Here is a 20,435-nt window from a genome sequence, read left to right on the forward strand (position 1 = left end):
ACTCAAGAACCTCCAGAAGCTAACCAGCTAACTGGCTACAAGCTATTTGGTCATTGTTAGTTTTCTAACCTGGATAACACTCGCCAGTCCAGCTTCCCTGCCCCATCCACCGCTGACCCTTGGACACTGATCACTTGGCTACATAGCTGATGCATGCTGGACTGTCCATTAATCACGGTAATCCATTCTGCTTGTTTATGTTTTATCTGTCGGCCCCAGCCGCACTTAGGCTCTGTGTGTAGTTAATCCGACCCTCTCTGCCTAATCAATCGCCTTTCTACCTGCTGTTGTTGTGCTAGCTGATTAGCTGTTGTCTCACCTACTGTTTTAGCTAGCTCTCCCAATTCAACACCTGTGATTACTGTATGCCTCGCTGTATGTCTCTCTCAAATGTCAATATGCCTTGTATACTGTTGTGCAGGTTAGTTATCATTGTTTTAGTTTACAATGGAGCCCCTAGTTCCACTCTTTATACCCCTGTTACCTCCTTTGTCCAACCCCTGACCTCACCCATTACAACCAGCATGTCCAGAGATACAACCTCTCTCATCATCACCCAGTGCCTGGGCTTACCTCCGCTATACCCGCACCCCACCATACCCCTGTTTGCGCATTATGCCCTGAATATATTCTACCATGCCCAGAAACCTGCTCCTCTTATTCTCTGTCCCCAACGCCCTAGGCGACCAGTTTTGATAGCCTTCAGCCGCACCCTCATACTACTCCTTCTCTGTTCCGCGGGTGATGTGGAGGTAAACCCAGGCCCTGCATGTCCCCAGGCAGCCTCATTTGTTGACTTCTGTGATCGAAAAAGCCTTGGTTTCATGCATGTCAACATCAGAAGCCTCCTCCCTAAGTTTGTCTTACTCACTGCTCTAGCACACTCTGCTAACCCTGATGTCCTTGCCGTGTCTGAATCCTGGCTCAGGAAGGCCACCAAAAATTCTGAGATTTCCATACCCAACTATAACATCTTCCGTCAAGATAGAACTGCCAAAGGAGGAGGAGTTGCAGTCTACTGCAGAGATAGCCTGCAAAGTAATGTCATACTTTCCAGGTCCATACCCAAACAGTTCGAACTACTAATTTTGAAAATTACTCTCTCCAGAAATAAGTCTCTCACTGTTGCCGCCTGCTACCGACCCCCCTCAGCTCCCAGCTGTGCCCTGGACACCATTTGTGAATTGATCGCCCCCCATCTAGCTTCAGAGTTTGTTCTGTTAGGTGACCTAAACTGGGATATGCTTAACACCCCGGCAGTCCTACAATCTAAGCTAGATGCCCTCAATCTCACTCAAATCATCAAGGAACCCACCAGGTACAACCCTAACTCTGTAAACAAGGGCACCCTCATTGACGTCATCCTGACCAACTGGCCCTCCAAATACACCTCCGCTGTCTTCAACCAGGATCTCAGCGATCACTGCCTCATTGCCTGTATCCGCTACGGAGCCGCAGTCAAACGACCACCCCTCATCACTGTCAAACGCTCCCTAAAACACTTCTGTGAGCAGGCCTTTCTAATCGACCTGGCCCGGGTATCCTGGAAGGACATTGACCTCATCCCGTCAGTTGAGGATGCCTGGTCTTTCTTTAAAAGTAACTTCCTCACCATTTTAGATAAGCATGCTCCGTTCAAAAAATGCAGAACTAAGAACAGATATAGCCCCTGGTTCACTCCAGACCTGACTGCCCTCGACCAGCACAAAAACATCCTGTGGCGGACTGCACTAACATCGAACAGTCCCCGCGATATGCAACTGTTCAGGGAAGTCAGGAACCAATACACACAGTCAGTCAGGAAAGCTAAAGCCAACTTCTTCAGGCAGAAGTTTGCATCCTGTAGCTCCAACTCCAAAAAGTTCTGGGACACTGTGAAGTCCATGGAGAACAAGAGCACCTCCTCCCAGCTGCCCACTGCACTGAGGCTAGGTAACACGGTCACCACCGATAAATCCATGATTATCGAAAACTTCAACAAGCATTTCTCAACGGCTGGCCATGCCTTCCGCCTGGCTACTCCAACCTCGTCCAACAGCTCCCCCCCCCCCGCAGCTACTCGCCCAAGCCTCTCCAGGTTCTCCTTTACCCAAATCCAGATAGCAGATGTTCTGAAAGAGCTGCAAAACCTGGACCCGTACAAATCAGCTGGGCTTGACAATCTGGACCCTCTATTCCTGAAACTATCCGCCGCCATTGTCGCAACCCCTATTACCAGCCTGTTCAACCTCTCTTTCATATCGTCTGAGATCCCCAAGGATTGGAAAGCTGCCGCAGTCATCCCCCTCTTCAAAGGGGGCGACACCCTGGACCCAAACTGTTACAGACCAATATCCATCCTGCCCTGCCTATCTAAGGTCTTCGAAAGCCAAGTCAACAAACAGATCACTGACCATCTTGAATCCCACCGTACCTTCTCCGCTGTGCAATCTGGTTTCCGAGCCGGTCACGGGTGCACCTCAGCCACGCTCAAGGTACTAAACGATATCATAACCGCCATCGATAAAAGACAGTACTGTGCAGCCGTCTTCATAGACCTTGCCAAGGCTTTCGACTCTGTCAATCACCGTATTCTTATTGGCAGACTCAGTAGCCTCGGTTTTTCGGATGACTGCCTTGCCTGGTTCACCAATTACTTTGCAGACAGAGTTCAGTGTGTCAAATCGGAGGGCATGCTGTCCGGTCCTCTGGCAGTCTCTATGGGGGTGCCACAGGGTTCAATTCTCGGGCCGACTCTTTTCTCTGTATATATCAATGATGTTTCTCATGCTGCGGGCGATTCCCTGATCCACCTCTACGCAGACGACACCATTCTATATACTTCCGGCCCGTCCTTGGACACTGTGCTATCTAACCTCCAAACGAGCTTCAATGCCATACAGCACTCCTTCCGTGGCCTCCAACTGCTCTTAAACGCTAGTAAAACCAAATGCATGCTTTTCAACCGTTCGCTGCCTGCACCCGCACGCCTGACCAGCATCACCACCCTGGATGGTTCCGACCTTGAATATGTGGACATCTATAAGTACCTAGGTGTCTGGCTAGACTCTAAACTCTCCTTCCAGACCCATATCAAACATCTCCAATCGAAAATCAAATCAAGAGTCGGCTTTCTATTCCGCAACAAAGCCTCCTTCACTCACGCCGCCAAACTTACCCTAGTAAAACTGACTATCCTACCGATCCTCGACTTCGGCGATGTCATCTACAAAATTGCTTCCAACACTCTACTCAGCAAACTGGATGCAGTTTATCACAGTGCCATCCGTTTTGTCACTAAAGCACCTTATACCACCCACCACTGCGACTTGTATGCTCTAGTCGGCTGGCCCTCGCTACATATTCGTCGCCAGACCCACTGGCTCCAGGTCATCTACAAGTCCATGCTAGGTAAAGCTCCGCCTTATCTCAGTTCACTGGTTACGATGGCAACACCCATCCGTAGCACGCGCTCCAGCAGGTGTATCTCACTGATCATCCCTAAAGCCAACACCTCATTTGGCCGCCTTTCGTTCCAGTTCTCTGCTGCCTGTGATTGGAACGAATTGCAAAAATCGCTGAAGTTGGAGACTTTTATCTCCCTCACCAACTTCAAACATCTGCTATCTGAGCAGCTAACCGATCGCTGCAGCTGTACATAGTCTATTGGTAAATAGCCCACCCATTTTCACCTACCTCATCCCCATACTGTTTTTATTTATTTATTTTTCTGCTCTTTTGCACACCAATATCTCTACCTTTACATAAATATCTGATCATTTATCACTCCAGTGTTAATCTGCATAATTGTAATTATTTGCCTACCTTCTCATGCCTTTTGCACACAATGTATATATAGACTCCCCTTTTTTCTACTGTGTTATTGACTTGTTAATTGTTTACTCCATGTGTAACTCTGTGTTGTCTGTTCACACTGCTTTGCTTTATCTTGGCCAGGTCGCAGTTGCAAATGAGAACTTGTTCTCAACTAGCCTACCTGGTTAAATAAAGGTGAAATAAAAAAAAATAAAAAATAAAGTGTATTAAAGGTTGTAACCCATTAAAAGTAATATTCAGTTAAATTATGTATTTAGATATTGGTTCCCTTACCCTGTAAACAGTCTATGAACTTCTCTAATGAGTGACTGCAATCCACACTTTGGTTTAGATTCTCAGGGCCAACAAACAATAATGTTATAATTTTCAGACAAACACGTTACTTCCTTCAGCACACTATTAGGACAGTGTGTTTTTGGAATAAAATGTTCAATATATTTCCTTTAACGTCCTCTGTGTTGTGTGCTTATTGTTTAACCATTGATATGTTCTAGGTCATTTTGAAACCTTAAGGAGCATCAGGTACTGCTGGAATGTCTACCAATAGCATGTCCATCTTTATGTGATAAATTACACTGGTCATTGTTCAAAACATTTATAAAGTATAAAGAAAGTATAAATAGTCCTCCTTTTATATTAGGGACTGCAAAATGACTTTACTAATGATCAGTACCTGGTTTATAAGTTAATTAAAAGTTAATTAATTTAACATCTTATGAATTATCTTATGAATCAATATTGCAGACTATAAAAGTTGTTAATAAATGTGTGAATTACCAGCTTATTAAAACAAATGTGGGAGTAATAATACATGAATGATGAATAAACTATTTACTAATCCATTATACATTCTTAATTACAAAGTGTTATTATAAAGTGTTACCAATCTCTATATTAATTCAGACTCCACAGCATCAGAGAGAGCTGCTATGGCGTGACCCCTGACCTGGCAGCAGTGATGTAGTGAGAGTAGTGGAAGTGTTCATACCCAGTGTGTTGAGGTTGAAGTGTCTGCTGTGGTCTCCTGCACTGTTGTTTTTAATCATTCTTGCATATAGTAGTTATTTATAAATGTCAGAATAACTAGCTGACTAACATTTAACAATTGTGGAAGTAATGATTAATATATTGTGAACAAACTGTGAAAGGCTGACAAATGGTTTATTACTTAACATTATAGTGTTACTCTTAATTGCATATTCTTCCATTTTACCCTCAACTACTTACACAATACACCATTGTGATAGACGTTATCTGATATCATGGAGTATTGTGCATTTCAACTTTACTCCACTTGATGAAGACGCTGTGTCACAATTGCGCCACTAGAGGGAGGTGTTTAACAACATATAGAACAACTGATGACTTCCTCAGAATGTACATTTAGAATACTTACAAACTATTTATCATTGAATAACATGGAAAAACGACAGACTTCATGCCTTCTTATGCCTTCTCCATGTCCTTCAAATCCAATCCATCCAAATCATTCTGTATCAACACCACATGTATCGTTTGACGAGAACACTGAGATAAGTAATGTCAGTGTATTGTTACATCAAAGAAGCAATTACAACAATTGTATAACTTGACTATGTCAAACCTTTGTGAAACTAGGGAATAAAATTCTAGGAACTTCAGAGTTAAAATATGTTTAGCTGTCACTTTGAACCATGGATAAAATAATGCATCAATTATTATTATTATTATTTATTAAGGAATTAACAAGTGGTAGAAAACAGAGGAAAAGTGATAAATTGTCACAAAAAAAAAGACAAAAATAAGAAAAGAAATAGAGTTGAAATGCAACAAATTAGATAGTTGAAAACAACAATAGCTAGAGTTTTTGCTGCTTTTCTCTCAGACTTATTTGTCTGTACAGTTTTAACACTAGACACACTGACAGCCTCTTTTGAAAATACCTTTCTGGCCTGTGATCTGGCCACCACAAAGATTTTCATATAAAGTGTTATAATAACCGAGCACGGGACAACCATTGTAATTACAAGATCAGTGATATTAACCCAGATTCACCCTTTCAACAGTAAAACATTATTTCAAACACCTACTGGATACCTGTACATTTACAAAATATTGTATATTAGCAGCACGGTATATGATACAACAACACCAGGTAATGGATATACAACACACGTCAGCATACAAATGCACAACACAATATATTACATACCGTACAGAAAACTGTAATGTTAGTACACAAGTCACACATTTACATATTCACATATTATTCAAAACATGCAGTGCTCTGTCATAATGACACTTATATCACTCTACCAATTAAAGGCTCTGTCATAATGACACCAATTAAAGGTGTCAAACACAAACACATCTAATACATTGTGATTTGTATTTTCTTGTTGTTTGATTTATTCACACAGCGTGGGTCACCATTGAGAAGTGGGTCACCATTGAGAAGTGGGTCACCATTGAGAAGTGGGTCACCATTGAGAAGTGGGTCACCATTGAGAAGTGGGTCACCATTGAGAAGTGGGTCACCATTGAGAAGTGGGTCACCATTGAGAAGTGGGTCACCATTGAGAAGTGGGTCACCATTGAGAAGTGGGTCACCATTGAGAAGTGGGTCACCATTGAGAAGTGTTAATAATTAATAAAGATACTCATGAAGAAGTAGGGTTTCAGACTAAACCTCCCCCGAACCTCACTCAAGTCTCAATCATACATCCCTCTCTATAGTGTTTTTGATAAATAACAAATAACAATATATTTTCAGAACTGTGCAAAACTGAAATTACATTTTTTTATGTGGCCTCTGGATTGGAACATCCTGATTTCATGGGGCATGATCCAGGATCAACACATATATAATATGATCCAGGGTCAATATAGACATATCTTACATGCTAAAATACTCTAATGTGACCCCTGACATGGCAGCATTGATGTAGTGAGAGCTGTGGTAGTGAGAGTAGTGGTAGTGAGAGTAGGATTAGTGAGAGTACTGATAGTGAGAGTAGTGATAGTGAGAGTAGTGGTAGTGAGAGTAGTGATAGTGAGAGTAGTGGTAGTGAGAGTACTGATAGTGAGAGTAGTGATAGTGAGAGTAGTGGTAGTGAGAGTAGTGGTAGTGAGAGTAGTGGTAGTGAGAGTAGTGGTAGTGAGAGTAGTGGTAGTGAGAGTAGGATTAGTGGTAGTGAGAGTAGTGGTAGTGAGAGTAGTGATAGTGAGAGTAGTGGTAGTGAGAGTAGTGGTAGTGATAGTAGTGGTAGTGGTAGTGAGAGTAGGATTAGTGGTAGTGAGAGTAGTGGTAGTGAGAGTAGTGGTAGTGAGAGTAGTGGTAGTGATAGTAGTGGTAGTGGTAGTGAGAGTAGTGGTAGTGAGAGTAGTGGTAGTGAGAGTAGTAGTTGTGAGAGTAGTGGTAGTGAGAGTAGTGGTAGTGAGAGTAGTGGTAGTGAGAGTAGTGGTAGTGAGAGTAGTGGTAGTGAGAGTAGTGGTAGTGAGAGTAGTGGTAGTGAGAGTAGTAGTAGTGAGAGTAGTGGTAGTGAGAGTAGTAGTAGTGGTAGTGAGAGTAGTAGTAGTGGTAGTGAGAGTAGTGTTCATAACCAGCATGTTGAGGTTGAAGTGTCTCCTGCTCTGTTGTGTTTCCATCGTTCAGCCAGGTGATAACAGGAAGAGGAATGTATCAGGTTAGAGACACAGGGTTGTTCACCACCACACTCACATGTTCTAGACCTGGTTCTGAACAAAGATACTGGTGGAGACTGGAGGGACAAAACACACATACTGTGTATTAACACGCACACACACTCACACACACACACACACACACACATACTGTACACCTACATTCTGTAGTATTCTGAGGTTGTTGTTTACGTACCATATACCTGCAGGCTGTTCTCCTTGGCTGCGTTGCTGACGTCTGTGTAGATGGATGTGTTAACTTCTTTAGAGCACGTACGTGATGCAGCCCGGGGTGGTGCTGCATCACTGACCCTGGGTTGTGGCTAATAGTGTGGAGTTGCCTAGAGGTTAGCAATTATGCCTTTAAAGTGAAATTACTCACTATTTTTTTTATTTTTTTTACTGGTCCACTGTTGATACTGTCCCAAAATGTTTTGCATATCTGATATCAAGATATTGGACTTTCAAGAAGCAAAGTCTCACCAGCCACGTCATCATGTGATGGGTTTTGCATCACACGATATTTTGCATCCTCATGTGATGTGTTTTGCATCACACGATATTTTGCATCCTCATGATGATGTGTTTTGCTTCATACAATATTTTGCATCATCAGGATGATGTGGCCGTTGACACTTTGATTCTTGTTTTTGAGTGACATTTCCTTTTAAAGCTGGAATCCGTTGCGGTGAAACTGCCAGCAACTCTTCCTGGGGTCCAGCTAAATTAAGGCAGTTTGTACAATTTAAAATACATCACAATAAATTCAAAGATTTCACAACACACTGTGTGCCCTCAGGCCCCTAGTATATGAAGTACAATATCCATGTGTACATGTGTGTATAGTACGTATGTTATTGTGTGTGTGTATGCCTGTGTCTGTCCCTATGTTTGTGTTGCTTTACAGTCCCCGCTGTCCCATAAGGTGTTTTTTAATCTGTTTATCTAATTTTACTGCTTCCATGAGTTACTTGATGTGGAATAGAGTTCCATGTAGTCATGGCTCTATGTAAATCTGTGTGCCTCCCATCATCTGTTCTGGACTTGCAGACTGTGAAGACACCTCTTGTGGCATGTATTGTGGGGTATGTATGGGTGTCTGAGCTGTGCGCAGTAGTTCAAACAGACAGACGGGACACTCAAAATGTCAATACCTCTCATAAATACAAGTAGTTATGAAGTTAATCTCTCCTCCACTTGGAGATTTGAGAGACTGACACGTCCTGTTCTGAACCTATTGCAATTTTCCGAAGTATTATTTTGTGGCACCTGACCACACAACTGAAAAGTAGTCCAGGTGCGACAAAACGAGGTTCCACTGTTAAGAAGGTAGAGCACCGCTTTATTATGGAAAGACTTCTCCTCATCTTAGTTGCTGTTATATCAATACGTTTTGACCATGACAACTGCCCTGGGGAATTCCTGATTGGACCTTGATTATGTTGGAGAGGCTTCCACTAAAGAACACCCTCTGTGTTCTGTTAGACAGATAACGCTTTAACCACAATGTAGCAGGGGGTGTAAAGCCGTAACACATGCGTTTTGCCAGCAGCAGACTATGATCGATAATGTCAAAAGCCACTCTGAAGTCTAACAAGACAGCCCCCACAATCTTTTCATCATCAATTTCTATCAGCCAATCATCAGTCATTTGAGTAAGTGTTGTGCTCGTTGAATGTTCTTCTCTACAAGCATGCTGAAATTTTGTTGTCAATTTGTTTACTGTAAATACCATTGTATCTGGTCAAACACAATTTTTTCCAAAAGTTTACCAAGGGTTGGTAACAGGCTGATTTTTCGGCTATTTGAGCCAGTAAAGGGGGCTTTACTATTCTTAGGTAGCAGAATGACTTTTGCTTCCGGCCAAGCCTGGGGGCACACACTTTCTTGTTAGCTTAAACTGAAAATATTGCAAATAGGAGTGGCAATATCGTTCGCTATTATCCTCAGTAATTTTCCATCCAGTAGTAATGCCTCAAGTACTGAGATTCAGTGCCTTAGACCGCTACGCTATTCGGACAAATTGCCCATATAGCTACATATTACCCAGTGTTCTTTGCAAGTTTTCATTTACATTTTGGTCATTTAGCGGGCGCTCTTGTCCTTAGTAACGTACAGTGCATTGCTGCGGCAGGTAGCCTAGTGGTTAGAGGGTTTGGCCAGTAACCAGAAGGTTGATGGATTGAATCCCCAGGCTGACATTGTAAAAATCTTTATTTCTGCCCCTGAGCAAGGAAGTTAACCCACCGTGCACTGAAGACGTGGATGTTGATTGTGGCAGCCACCCGCACCTTTCTGATGTTAAATGCAGAAGACACATTTCAGTTGAATGCATTCCCTTTCAAACAAGGTTGATATTAAAGAACGCATATCACAGTCATAGCAAGTAAAACATTTATGTAACCATTACTGAAAATGTTGAATTACAATGGGGCAAAAAAGTGTTTAGTCAGCCACCAATTGTGCAAGTTCTCCCACTTAAAAAGATGAGAGAGGCCTGTAATTTACATCATAGGTACACTTCAACTATGACAGACAAAATTAAAAAAAAAAAAATCCATAAAGTCACATTGTAGGATTTTTTATGAATTTATTTGCTAATTATGGTGGAAAATAAGTATTTGGTCACCTACAAACAAGCAAGATTTCTGGCTCTCACAGACCTGTAACTTCATCCTTAAGAGGCTCCTCTGTCCTCCACTCGTTACCTGTATTAATGGCACCTGTTTGAACTTGTTATCAGTATAAAAGACACCTGTCCACAACCTCAAACAGTCACACTCCAAACTCCACTATGGCCAAGACCAAAGAGCTGTCAAAGGACACCAGAAGCAAAATTGTAGACCTGCATCAGGCAGGGAAGACTGAATCTGCAATAGGTAAGCAGCTTGGTTTGAAGAAAACAACTGTGGGAGTAATTATTAGGAAATGGAAGACATACAAGACCACTGATAATCTCCCTCGATCTGGGGCTCCACGCAAGATTTCACCCCGTGGGGTCAAAATCATCACAAGAACGGTGAGCAAAAATCCCAGAACCACACGGGGGGACCTAGTGAATAACCTGCAGAGAGCTGGGACCAAAGTAACAAAGCCTACCATCAGTAACACACTACGCCGCCAGGGACACAAATCCTGCTGTGCCAGACGTGTCCCCCTGGTTAAGCCAGTACATGTCCAGGCCCATCTGAAGTTTGCTAGAGAGCATTTGGATGATCAAGAAGAATATTGGGAGAACGTCATAAGGTCAAATGAAACCAAAATATAACTTTTTGGTAAAAACTCAACTCGTCGTGTTTGGAGGACAAAGAATGCTGAGTTGCATCCAAAGAACACCATACCTAATGTGAAGCATGGGGGTGGGAACATCATGCTTTGGGGCTGTTTTTCTGCAAAGGGACCAGGACGACTGATCCGTGTAAAGGAAAGAATGAATGGGGCCATGTATCGTGAGATTTTGAGTGAAAATCTCCTTCCATCAGCAAGGGCATTGAAGATGAAACGTGGCTGGGTCTTTCAGCATGACAATGATCCCAAACACACCGCCCAGGCAACGAAGGAGTGGCTTCGTAAGAAGCATTTCAAGGTCCTGGAGTGGCCTAGCCAGTCTCCAGATCTCAACCCCATAGAACATCTTTGGAGGTAGTTGAAAGTCTGTGTTGCCCAGCAACAGCCCCAAAACATCACTGCTCTAGAGGAGATCTGCATGGAGGAATGGGCCAAAATACCAGCAGCAGTGTGTGAAAATCTTGTGAAGACTTACAGAAAACGTTTGACCTCTGGCATTGCCAACAAAGGGTATATAACAAAGTATTGAGATAAACTTTTGTTATTGACCAAATACTTATTTTCCACCATAATTTGCAAATAAATTCATAAAAAATCCTACAATGTGATTTTCTTTTTTTTTTTTTCTCATTTTGTCTGTCATAGTTGAAGTGTACCTATGATGAAAATTACAGGCCTCTCTCATCTCTTTAAGTGGGAGAACTTGCACAATTGGTGGCTGACTAAAGATTTTTTTGCGCCACTGTAGTTAATAAGTTACGGCGAGGAGTAAGTTCCCTCAGGGAACTCCACCCCCCCGTTCAGCTGAAAAGGTGGCGCAGGGAATTCAAAAATATTCTTTAGAAATATTTAACTTTCACACATTAGCAAGTCCAATACCTCAAATGAAAGATAAACATCTTGTCAGATTTTTAAAATGTTTTACAGCTGAAACACAACATATATTTATGTTAGACCACCACCAAACCAAAGAAAAAACGCAGCCATTTTTTCCCCCCAAAGATAAAATCACAAAAGCAGGATTAGAGATAAAACGAATCACTAACCTCTTGAAAATCTTCATCAGATGACACTCATATGACATGTTACACAGTACATTTATGTTTTGTTCGATAATATGCATTTTTATATCCACAAATCTCGGTTAACATTGATGCCATGTTCAGAAATTCCTCCAAAATATCCGGAGGAATTATAGAAAGCTACGCCAGATAAAAGAAATACTCATCATAAACTTTGACTAAAGATACATGTTCTGCATATAATTAAAGATACACTGGTTCTTAATGCAACCGCTGTGTCAATTTTTTTTTAAACGGTACGGATATCAAATCAAATCAAATCAAATGTATTTATATAGCCCTTCGTACATCAGCTGATATCTCAAAGTGCTGTACAGAAACCCAGCCTAAAACCCCAAACAGCGAGCAATGCAGGTGTAGAAGCACGGTGGCTAGGAAAAACTCCCTAGAAAGGCCAAAACCTAGGAAGAAACCTAGATAGGAACCAGGCTCTGAGGGGTGGCCAGTCCTCTTCTGGCTGTGCCGGGTGGAGATTATAAGAGAACATGGCCAAGATGTTCAAATGTTCAGAAATGACCAGCATGGTCGAATAATAATAAGGCAGAACAGTTGAAACTGGAGCAGCAGCACGGTCAGGTGGACTGGGGACAGCAAGGAGTCATCATGTCAGGTATTCCTGGGGCATGGTCCTAGGGCTCAGGTCCTCTGAGAGAGAGAAAGAAAGAGAGAAGGAGAGAATTAGAGAACGCACACTTAGATTCACACAGGACACCGAATAGGACAGGAGAAGTACTCCAGATATAACAAACTGACCCTAGCCCCCCGACACATAAACTACTGCAGCATAAATACTGGAGGCTAAGACAGGAGGGGTCAGGAGATACTGTGTCCCCATCCACGACACCCCCGGACAGGGCCAAACAGGAAGGATATAACCCCACCCACTTTGCCAAAGCACAGCCCCCACACCACTAGAGGGATATCTTCAACTACCAACTGACCATCCTGAGACAAGGCTGAGTATAGCCCACAAAGATCTCCGCCATGGCACAACCCAAGGGTGGGCGCCAACTCAGACAGGATGACCCCATCAGTGAATCAACCCACTCAGGTGACGCACCCCTTCCAGGGATGGCATGAGAGAGCCCCAGTAAGTCAGTGACTCAGCCCCTGTAATAGGGTTAGAGGCAGAGAATCCCAGTGGAAAGAGGAGCCTAACATTGCAATAATCTGAGACGGCGCTCAGACGTAACCGCCATGTTGGAGTGAACAGAAATACGAAATTACAACATAAATATTCCCTTACCTTTGATGATCTTTCATCAGAATGTAGTGAAAGGAGTCCTAGTTCCACAATAAATCGTTGTTTTGTTCCATAATGTCCAATACTAGTGTCCAAGTAGCTGCATTTGCTATCACTTTCAGCTCACGAGCCCAAAAACTGACTGCTGACTGACACTGACTGTTTTCCCTCCCATTAGGTCAAAGTTCACAGCAAATGCTCCATTATATTTTCCACTGAATGAGGACATCTAGCGGAAGGCGTAGGAAGTGCTTCCAGATCCATATCTTGTTGGGAAAGGAGGGAGCGGGGGCGATGACGTCAAAGTTGCCCCAACTTTCAGAATTTCACTTCTTGTTTGGAAGATTGCCTGCCCTATGAGTTCTGTTATACTCACAGACATAATTCAAACAGTTTTAGAAACTTCAGAGTGTTTTCTATCCAATAGTAATAATAATATGCATATATTAGCAATCTAGGACAGAGTTTGATGCAGTTCACTATGGGCACGCAATTCATCCAAATTGAAAATACTGCCCCTATCCTCAACAGGTTTAAGGATATTGTGGTTTTCAAAATAATTTTATTTTCAACACTTATCTTATGATATTCAGTGCATTCCACAGGCCACATTCAACAGCCTGATCAACTCTACAAACAAAATGTTTCGTACTGCATGAGGCAAATGGTGGTCACACAAGATCCTGGCTGGTGTTCTGATCCACGCCCCAACTTTTTTTTTAAGGTACGCTACATGACCAAAAGTATGTGGACACCTACTCGTTGAACATCTCATTCCAAAATCATGGGCATTAACATGGAATTGGTCGGCCCTTTGCCGTGATGACAGCCCCCACTCTTCTAGGAAGGTTTTCCACTAGATGTTGGAACATTCCATCCAGCCTCAAGAGCTATAGTGAAGTCGACCATTGATGTTGGCCGATTAGGCCTGGCTCGCAGTCGGCGTTCCAATTCATCCCAAAGGTGTTCGATGGGGTCGAGGTCAGGGCTCTTTGCAGGCATGTCAGATTCTTCCATACCGATCCCAACAATCAAACTGTTGCCACAAAGTCTAGGATGTCATTGTATGCTGTAGTGTTATTAAGATTTCCCTTCACTGGACCTAAGGGGTCTAATGGAAAAATGGAAAAAATCCGCAGACCATTATTCCTCCTCCACCAAACTTTACAATTGGCACTTTGCATTGGGGAAGGTACTGTTCACCTGGCATCCGCCAAACCCAGATTAGTCTGTCGGACTGACTGATAGGGAAACGTGATTCATCACTCCAGAGAATGCATTTTCACTGCTCCAGAGTCCAATGGTTTCATGCTTTACACAACTCCATCCGACACTTGGCATTGAGCATGGAGATCTTAGGCTTGTGTTCAGCTGCTCTGCCTTGGAAACCCATTTCATAAGGCTCCCAACGAACAGTTATTGTGCTGACGTTGCTTCCAGAGGCAGTTTGGAACTCGGAAGGGAGTGTTGCAAAGGATATTTACTCACTACGAGCTGGAGAACTTGGCCTTCCAGTTCTGTGAGCTTGTGCGGCCTACCACTTAGAAGCGGAGTCGTTGTTACCCCGAGACGTTTCTACTTCACAATAACAGCACTTACAGTTGACTTGGGCTCCTCTTGTGGGACAGAAATTTGACGAACTGAATTGTTGGTAAGGTGGCATCCTATGATGCTCTTCAGTAAGACCATTCAGCTGCCAATGTTTGTCTATGGAGATTGCATGGCAGTGTGCTCGATTTTATACACCTGTCAGCAACTGGTGTGGCTGAAAAAGCCAGATAATTTGAAGGGGTGACCCCATGCTTTTCCATATGTAGTGTATCTGTGACCAGCAGATGCATATATGTATTCCCAATCATGTGAAATCCATAGATTAGGGCTTAACAAATGTATTTCCTTATATGAATGTAACTCAGTAAAATCTTGCATTTATATTTTTGTTCAGTATAGAATAAATAAAGTTATCCCTCTGTCACAGATTGTGAATTATACTGACTTCCTCTGGCCACTGCACATAATGAAAGCAAACAGTGTTTCACTCTCCAGGAAAACATTTAAAATTGTGGCTCTTTACTCCAACACTTTGGATATGAGATCAAATGTTTAATACGAGGCGACATTATATAATGTCACCTTTTATTTGAGGGTATTTTTATACATACAATGCATTCGGAAAGTATTCAGACCCCCACATTTTGTTACGTTACAGCGCTATTCTAAAATTTGTTAAATAATGTTTTTCTCTCATCAGTTTACACACAATACCGCAATTTTTTTGCAAACGTATTAAAAATATAAACAGAAATATCTTATTTACTTAAGTATTCAGACCCTTTGCTATGACTCGAAATTGAGATAAGGTGCTTCATGTTTCCATTGATCATCCTTGAGATGTTTCTACAACTTGTTTGTAGTCCACCTGTGGTAGATTCAATTGATTGGACAAGATTTGGAAAGTCACACACTTGTCTATACAGTATAAGGTCCCGAAGAACACAGTAGCCTCCATCATTCTAAAATGGAAGAAGTTTGGAACCACCAAGACTCTTCCTAGAGCTGGCCGCCCGGCCAAACTGAGCAATCAGGTAGAAGGGCCTTGGTCATGGAGGTGACCAAGAACCTGATGGTCACTCAGACAAAGCTCCAGAGTTCCCCTGTGTAGATGGGAGAACCTTCCAGATGGACAAACATCTCTGCAGCACTCCAACAATCAGGCCTTTATTGTGGAGTGGCACGACTGAAGCCACGCCACAGTAAAATGCACATGACAGCATTGGAGTTTGCAAAATGGCACCTAAAGGACTCTCAGACCATGAGAAACAAGATTCTCTGGTCTGATGAAACCAAAATGTAACTCTTTGGCCTGAATGCCAAGCGTCAAGTCGGGTGGAAACCTGAGACCATCCCTACGGTGAAGCATGGTGGTGGCAGCATCATGCTGTAGGGATGTTTAATTCTTGTGACTAGCAATCCCGGATCTGGGAGCGTAATCATAGCCTCAAACGAATTAGCATAATGCAGCGGACATAAATACCTCTAGAAAATGTTCCTATTCATGAAAATCGCAAATGAAGTATATTGAGACACAGCTTAGCCTTTTGTTAATCACACTGTCATCTCAGATTTTCAAAATATGCGTTACAGCCAATGCTAGACAAGCATTTGTGTAAGTTTATCATGGCATAATGCTATGCTAGGCTCTGCTGGCAGCAGGCAACATTTTCACGAAAATAAGAAAAGCAATCAAATTAAATAATTTACCTTTGAAGAACTTCGGATGTTTTCAATCAGGAGACTTCCAGTTAGATAGCAAATGTTCGTTTTTTCCAAAAATATAATTTTTGTAGGCGAAAAAGCTCCCGTTTGTTCATCATGCTTGGCTGAGAAATCGACCGGAAAATGCTATCATTACAACGCCAAACTTTTTTCCAAATTAGCTCCATAATATCGACAGAAACATGACAAACGTTGTTTAGAATCAATTCTCAATGTGTTTTTAACATATATATTTGATAATATATCCGTCGAGACAATTGGTTTCTCATAAGAAGCGATTGGAAAAATGGCTACCTCAGTATTTTACGCAAGATTTTCTGCGGGAGACATCAGGTGACCACTTGCTAAATGTGGTCCCTTACGGCTATTCTTCAACAGAAATGCGTAAAAAGACGTCACAATGCTGTAGACACCTTGGGGAAAACGTAGAAAATGTAAGCTCATTCGTAGCTCATTCACAGCCATATAAGGAGTCATTGGCACGAGGCGGTTTCAAAAAATGTGGCACTTCCTGATTGGATTTTTATCTGGGTTTCGCCTGTAACATCAGTTTTGTTGCACTCACAGACAATATCTTTGCAGTTTTGTAAACGTCAGTGTTTTCTATTGTGTTTTCTATTATATGCATAGTCGAGCATCTTTTCGTGACAAAATATCTTGTTTAAAACGGGAACGTTTTTCATCCCAAAATGTAAATATCGCCCCCTAGTCGTAAAAGGTTTTAAAGTGGTTTGGACAGAGAGACTAGTCAGGATAAAGGGAAAGATGAACGGAGCAAAGTACAGAGAGATCCTTGGTGAAAACCTGCTCCAGAGCTTTCAGGACCTCAGACGGGGTCAAAGGTGCACCTCCAAAAAGAGCAACGACCATGAGCACACAACCAATACAATGCAGGAGTGACTTTGGGACAAGTCTCTGAATGTGCTTGAATGGCCCAGCCAGAGCCTGACCGAACGTCTGTGGAGAGACCTGAAAATAGCTGTGCAGAGACTCTACCCATCCAACCTCACAGAGCTTGAGAGTACCGAGAGACTGAAAAAACAATGTTGTCTCAAAGCCATCAGACTGTTAAATACCCATCACAAGTCGACTACCACCCGGTTACTCAACCCTGCACCTTAGAGGAGGTTGCCCTACAGTCTGTACATAGTCATTGAATCACTGGTCACTTTAATAATGGAACACTAGTCACTTTAATAATGTTAACACACTGCTTTACTCATCTCATATGTATATACTGTATTCTACTGTATTTTTTGTCAATACCACTCAGACATTTCTTGTCCTAATATTTATATATTTCTTAATTCCATTATTTTACATTAAGATTTGCGTGTATTGTTGTGAATTGTTAGATACTACTGCACTGTTGGAGGAACAAAAGCGTTTCACTACACCCGCAATAACGTCTGCTAAATATGTTTATGTGGCCAGTATAATTTGATTCTAATTCTTAGTCTGTACCACTCTGACATTGCTCATCCATATATTCTTAATTCCAGTCCTTTACTTAGATTTGTGTGTAGTAGGTATTTGTTGTGAAATTGTTAGATATTGTTAGATATTGCTGCACTTTCGGAACTAGTTGCATAAGCATTTCGCTACACCCACAATAACCTCTGATAAACACATGTATGTGACCAATAACATTTCATTTGATTACTAATGAGTGACTGCAATCCACACTTTGGTTTTGATAGTCACTGCCAACAAACAAGAATGTTATAATTTTCAGACAAATACATTACTTCCTTCAGCACTCTACTACAACAGTTTGACTGTGATGGAATAAAACGTTCAATATATTTCCTTTATCATCCTCTGATATGTCCTTCGTCATTTTGAGAACTCAAGGAGCATCAGGAACTGCTGGAATGTCAACCAATATCATGTCCATCTTTTTGTGAGAAATTACACTGGTCACTGTTCAAAACATTTATAAGTATTTAGAAAGTGTGTATAGTCCTCACTTTAAATTATGGACTGCAATACAACTTTACTAATGATTAGTAAATGGTTTCTAAGTTAATTTATTAAACATCTGATGAGAGATCATATAAATCATTGTTACATACTATAAAAGTTGTTTATCAATGTGTGAATAACTAGCTTATTAAAACTAATGTGGAAGTAATGAGACAATAATGATGTGTAGCCAAAATAAACATTATACATTCTTTATTACAACGTGTTATTATAAAGTGTAAACATAACAACATGCAGAATGACAGATGACGTCCTCAAAATGTGCTATTAGAACACTGACATACTATTTATCATTAACATGGAACAACCACAGCCTTAGGTATTTGGAGTACACGATCCACAATGACTACAATGTCTTTTAGAAAACAAGCTTATTCCTTCTTATGCCTTCTCCAAGTCATTCCATTCCAATCCAGCCAAATCATTCTGCATCAACACCACATGTACCCATGATGAAAACACTGAGATAAGTCATGTCAGTGTACTATTACATGAAAGAACAACAATTGTATAACAAAACGATATCAAACTTATGTTTGTCAAACTAGGGCATAAAAACATATGAACTATGAACGCCTTAAATTGAGAGATAAAATACGTTTTGCTGTCACTTTGAACCATGGATAAAGGAAAGCATAAATGATTGGATTAATTAAAGAATTAACAAGTGCCAGAAAATTGATGAAATATGATAGTAAATTATCACTTAAAATAGAAAAAAATAAGAAAATAAATAGAGATGGAATCCAACAAAATAGATAGTTGAAAACAACAATAGCTAGAGTTTTTGCTGCTTTTCTCTCAGACTTATTTGCTTGTACAGTTTTAACACCAGACACACTGGGAGTCTCTTTTGAAAATACCTTTCTGGCCTGTGATCTGGCCACCACAAAGATTTTCAAATAAAGTGTTATAATTATAGAGCACGGGACAACCATTGTAATAACAAGATCAGTGATATTAACCCAGACAGACTCTTCAACAGTATTACATTCTTTCAAACACCTACTTCGTACCTGTACATTTACAAAATATTGTATATTAGCAGCACGGTATATGATACAACAACACCAGGTAATGGATATACAACACATGATTCTTGTTATTGTTATTTTAGAGTGGTACAATAAGGGATCACACACAGCAACATAGCGGTCAATAGATATCAAGACCAAATTGCCCAGAGTTAAAGAAGTCCATAAAGAAGCAATGTAGGCATGAAACACACAGAAATATCCCCCAAAACCCCAGCATGATTCCATTGTTGCTACAGTCATTACTGGTATCACAATCAGTCCCACCAGGAGATCTGATGCAGCCAGAGAGAGGATGAGCAGGTTGGTTGGAGTGTGGAGCTGCTTGAAGTGAGAGATGGAGATGATCACCAGTATGTTCAAAAATACTGTAACTGCTGAAATCAATGAGAAGAAGATGTACAGTGTTATGTAGATAGATGTCGATAGCAAAGCCTTTCTGCAAGAAGAGTTTCTGTCCTTAAAACAGTGTTGAACATCTTCATGTTTCTCCATTTGTAATAAAAAAGTAAAAAAGCTGAGATCCTGCTCCTGCTTGGTCCTGTGTGTGACCCTGTCAGGTCAGCCTTCTGACAAACTCTGAGCTCTGCCTCTCTCCTCTCTCTATTTGTACCTGAGTTACTGACAGAAACTCCCCTCCCTGGAGTCTCTCTGCACACACACACACACACACACACACACAAACACACACACACACACACACACACATCACCACCACCACCACCAACAGCAAAACATACACAAGTGAACACACAAGTTAACAAATGGTTGGATAAACAAATCATTTGTGAAAGCATGATGTAACGTATGACAGGATTGGATGTTGCTGTGCCCTCTTAGCCTGTCCTTCAGCCTTACTGATCGTTAGAGATGAGAGAAAAGGTACATTTACTCAACTGAGTATTTTAATGGGGATGGGGAAAATACATCATGGGTGATGTTTTGGTCACTCAAAGTCTATTTTACATTTTAAACTGTGTAAGACTAACTATTTTGTGCGATGTCAGAGCTCAGTTTGGACCATAATCTACAACCTCAGGACACATG

At 41.5% G+C, this 20,435-nt stretch overlaps 1 protein-coding gene across 1 annotated transcript; it reads right to left on the minus strand.

Annotated features, from left to right (window-relative positions):
* Positions 1-7,521: 7,521 nt before the first annotated feature.
* Positions 7,522-19,883, minus strand: LOC118943595 (trace amine-associated receptor 6-like). Its single transcript, XM_036959084.1, has 3 exons — positions 18,966-19,883; positions 7,676-7,802; positions 7,522-7,556 (listed from the first exon to the last, which is right to left on the minus strand). Exons 1-3 carry the CDS (start codon positions 19,881-19,883, stop codon positions 7,522-7,524), a joined length of 1,080 nt encoding a protein of 359 aa, XP_036814979.1.
* Positions 19,884-20,435: the final 552 nt, after the last annotated feature.

The sequence above is a fragment of the Oncorhynchus mykiss genome, chromosome 22 (assembly GCF_013265735.2).
Source record: "Oncorhynchus mykiss isolate Arlee chromosome 22, USDA_OmykA_1.1, whole genome shotgun sequence".
Taxonomy (NCBI): domain Eukaryota; kingdom Metazoa; phylum Chordata; class Actinopteri; order Salmoniformes; family Salmonidae; genus Oncorhynchus; species Oncorhynchus mykiss.

Coding starts and splice junctions, on each gene's coding strand:
- LOC118943595 (XM_036959084.1), bottom strand. CDS start 19,883: ATGGAGAAACATGAAGATGTTCAACACTGTTTTAAGGACAGAAACTCT. Junction 7,803..18,965: donor TCCTTTATCCATGGTTCAAA/GTGACAGCAAAA, acceptor CCACACTATTAG/CCACAACCCAGGGTCAGTGA. Junction 7,557..7,675: donor GAACAGCCTGCAGGTATATG/GTACGTAAACAA, acceptor TTGTCCCTCCAG/TCTCCACCAGTATCTTTGTT.